Source organism: Asparagus officinalis, chromosome 5 (genome assembly GCF_001876935.1).
Source record: "Asparagus officinalis chromosome 5, Aspof.V1, whole genome shotgun sequence".
NCBI lineage: Eukaryota > Viridiplantae > Streptophyta > Magnoliopsida > Asparagales > Asparagaceae > Asparagus > Asparagus officinalis.
In genome coordinates this window covers 105,744,012-105,745,966 of record NC_033798.1, presented here as the reverse complement: position 1 = coordinate 105,745,966, position 1,955 = coordinate 105,744,012, and the positions used below count along the sequence as shown (strand labels likewise).

Genomic DNA, 1,955 nt, shown 5'->3' with positions numbered 1-1,955 from the left:
CTTCTCCCTCTCCTTTCTTTTCAATTTCCATCCACTCTCTCTAACTCTAATTTTTGGAAAATTTGAAATGAGCTAAAATGTTTATGTGACACCCTTTTACTTTCTAATTTTGGCTCCACCTTCCATTTACTTCCAAGTTGCCAAACACGCGGCCCATTGCCAATCTCATTTCCACCGTGTGTGCGGCGGAGAGAGACCCCAGACATCCTGCAGGTGCATCCCCATCGCGAGACCAAGTGGGGCGTTAACATACAAACTCTCCCATTACACATATTCTTTCATTTGCATGAAACTATGCACTAAACTCCAAACCATTAGGTGAACTCAGGAGTTGTTTAAGTTCAAACCCTGAGACGCCCCATGTTTATGGCCAAAAACCCTAGTGTGCACTACGTGGCGTAACAGCCTTTTCCATTATTAGCGTTGGATCAACCACCAACCTTCTCAAGTTTCATCCCGAAACACTGTATCCATTTGCTTTCTAGATTGTTCCTAACTCTCCTCTCTGATTCCATTTCCACGTGGTCTTAGTCATCATGTTGTCAATTGAGCCTATATATGCCCTTGCACTACCAAGTGATCAGCTCATCACCTAGAAGTTTGATTCGAAATATAGCTTTGCTAAGAGAGTAAGCATGGCTGCCGGTGACAAGGCTTTTAGTGGGCTTTTACTTAAATTGTTGGTCGTATATGTAGCCCTTGTTGTGATAGAGGGCCGGCCCATGAGGAAGGACTTGGGCCTAGGCCTTGGTGGAGGTGTTGGTCTAGGCTTGGGGTTGGGACTGGGGTTAGGCGGAGGTGGTTCTGCCTCTGGTTCGGGTTCTAGTTCCGCTTCAGGCTCTGGTTCTGGGTCGGGATCCTACGCTGGCGGTGGTTCCTGTGCAGGTTCTGGCATAGGGTCTAATACTGGCTCAGGTGCTGGTTCAGGCTCAGGTGCCGGTGTCGGTTCAGGTTTTGGGTCTAATGTTGGTTCTGGTTCTGGCTTAAACACAGGCTCAGGTGCTGGGTCAGGTACGGGCTCGGGTTCGGGGTCCGGTGCTGGTTCGGGGTCCGGTGCTGGGTCAGGTTCTGGCTCTGGTGCGGGTTTTGGCTCAGCTGTTGGGTCTGGTGCTGGTTCTGGCTCAGGCAACGGTGTTGGTTCAGGCTCGGGATTTGGGTTTGGCCGGGGCTCAGGTAGGGGAAGTGGGCATGGATCAGGTTTTGGATCCGGTTACGGCGAGGGTCGTGGATATGGTGAGGGTGGTGGCTTTGGGACAGGAGATGGGTCCGGCGCGGGTTATGGAGAAGGATACGGGCGCGGTTATGGTTCTGGCACCGGAGAAGGATACGGCGAAGGTTATGGGCGGGGTTATGGGTCTGGATCTGGCAATGGTGGTCGCCCTTAACGGAGGAGTTTCAAGCTGCATACGCATTTCATGACATATTTCTTCTCTGCCTTGTTCGGTGAATAATATGCTGCGTATTTTCAACTTTAGGGTTGTATTTCCTCCACTCCTCTCGTGTTTGTTGAACTTTTGTTTTGACAATGCCTAGCCCATGTAAGCTTTGTTTCATTTAACTCTTGTTACTATGTTCTTTGTGTATTTGGATCAATGCAGTGGAGATGCATGATTCTAACTTCTTTCTTGCCATACATCGTGAACTTTTGCGTCAATCGATCTGATCTTATGTTGATGAATGTTTCAATCATCTTGTGCTGTTTAGCAATTATAACATATACTCCAGTACTACACCAGACGAAAAAATGTTGAGGGCCGATAAGCCATGGGGCTATGTCGCCTGTAGAATTGGCGAAAACATTGGAGAAGATAAGGAAAAATGGAGCAGACATGCATTTGGGTGCTTTCCGGTCGACCGCGAGCTTTGGCGCGGTCGACCGCAAACGTGTACGACTACAATGTGTGTTTCTGCACTCTGGTCGGTCGTCTGCCACGGTCGACCGCCAAAACCCTGTA

The 1,955-nt window shown here is 49.2% G+C and overlaps 1 protein-coding gene across 1 annotated transcript; it reads left to right on the top strand.

The window, feature by feature from the left end:
- On the top strand, positions 636-1,385 carry LOC109842300 (keratin-associated protein 6-2-like). The gene has a single exon (XM_020411195.1). The coding sequence runs from the start codon at positions 636-638 to the stop codon at positions 1,383-1,385; it is 750 nt and encodes a 249-aa protein (XP_020266784.1).

Excerpts from the sequence above, each read along its gene's own strand:
- LOC109842300 (XM_020411195.1), top strand. The coding sequence starts at position 636 with ATGGCTGCCGGTGACAAGGCTTTTAGTGGGCTTTTACTTAAATTGTTG.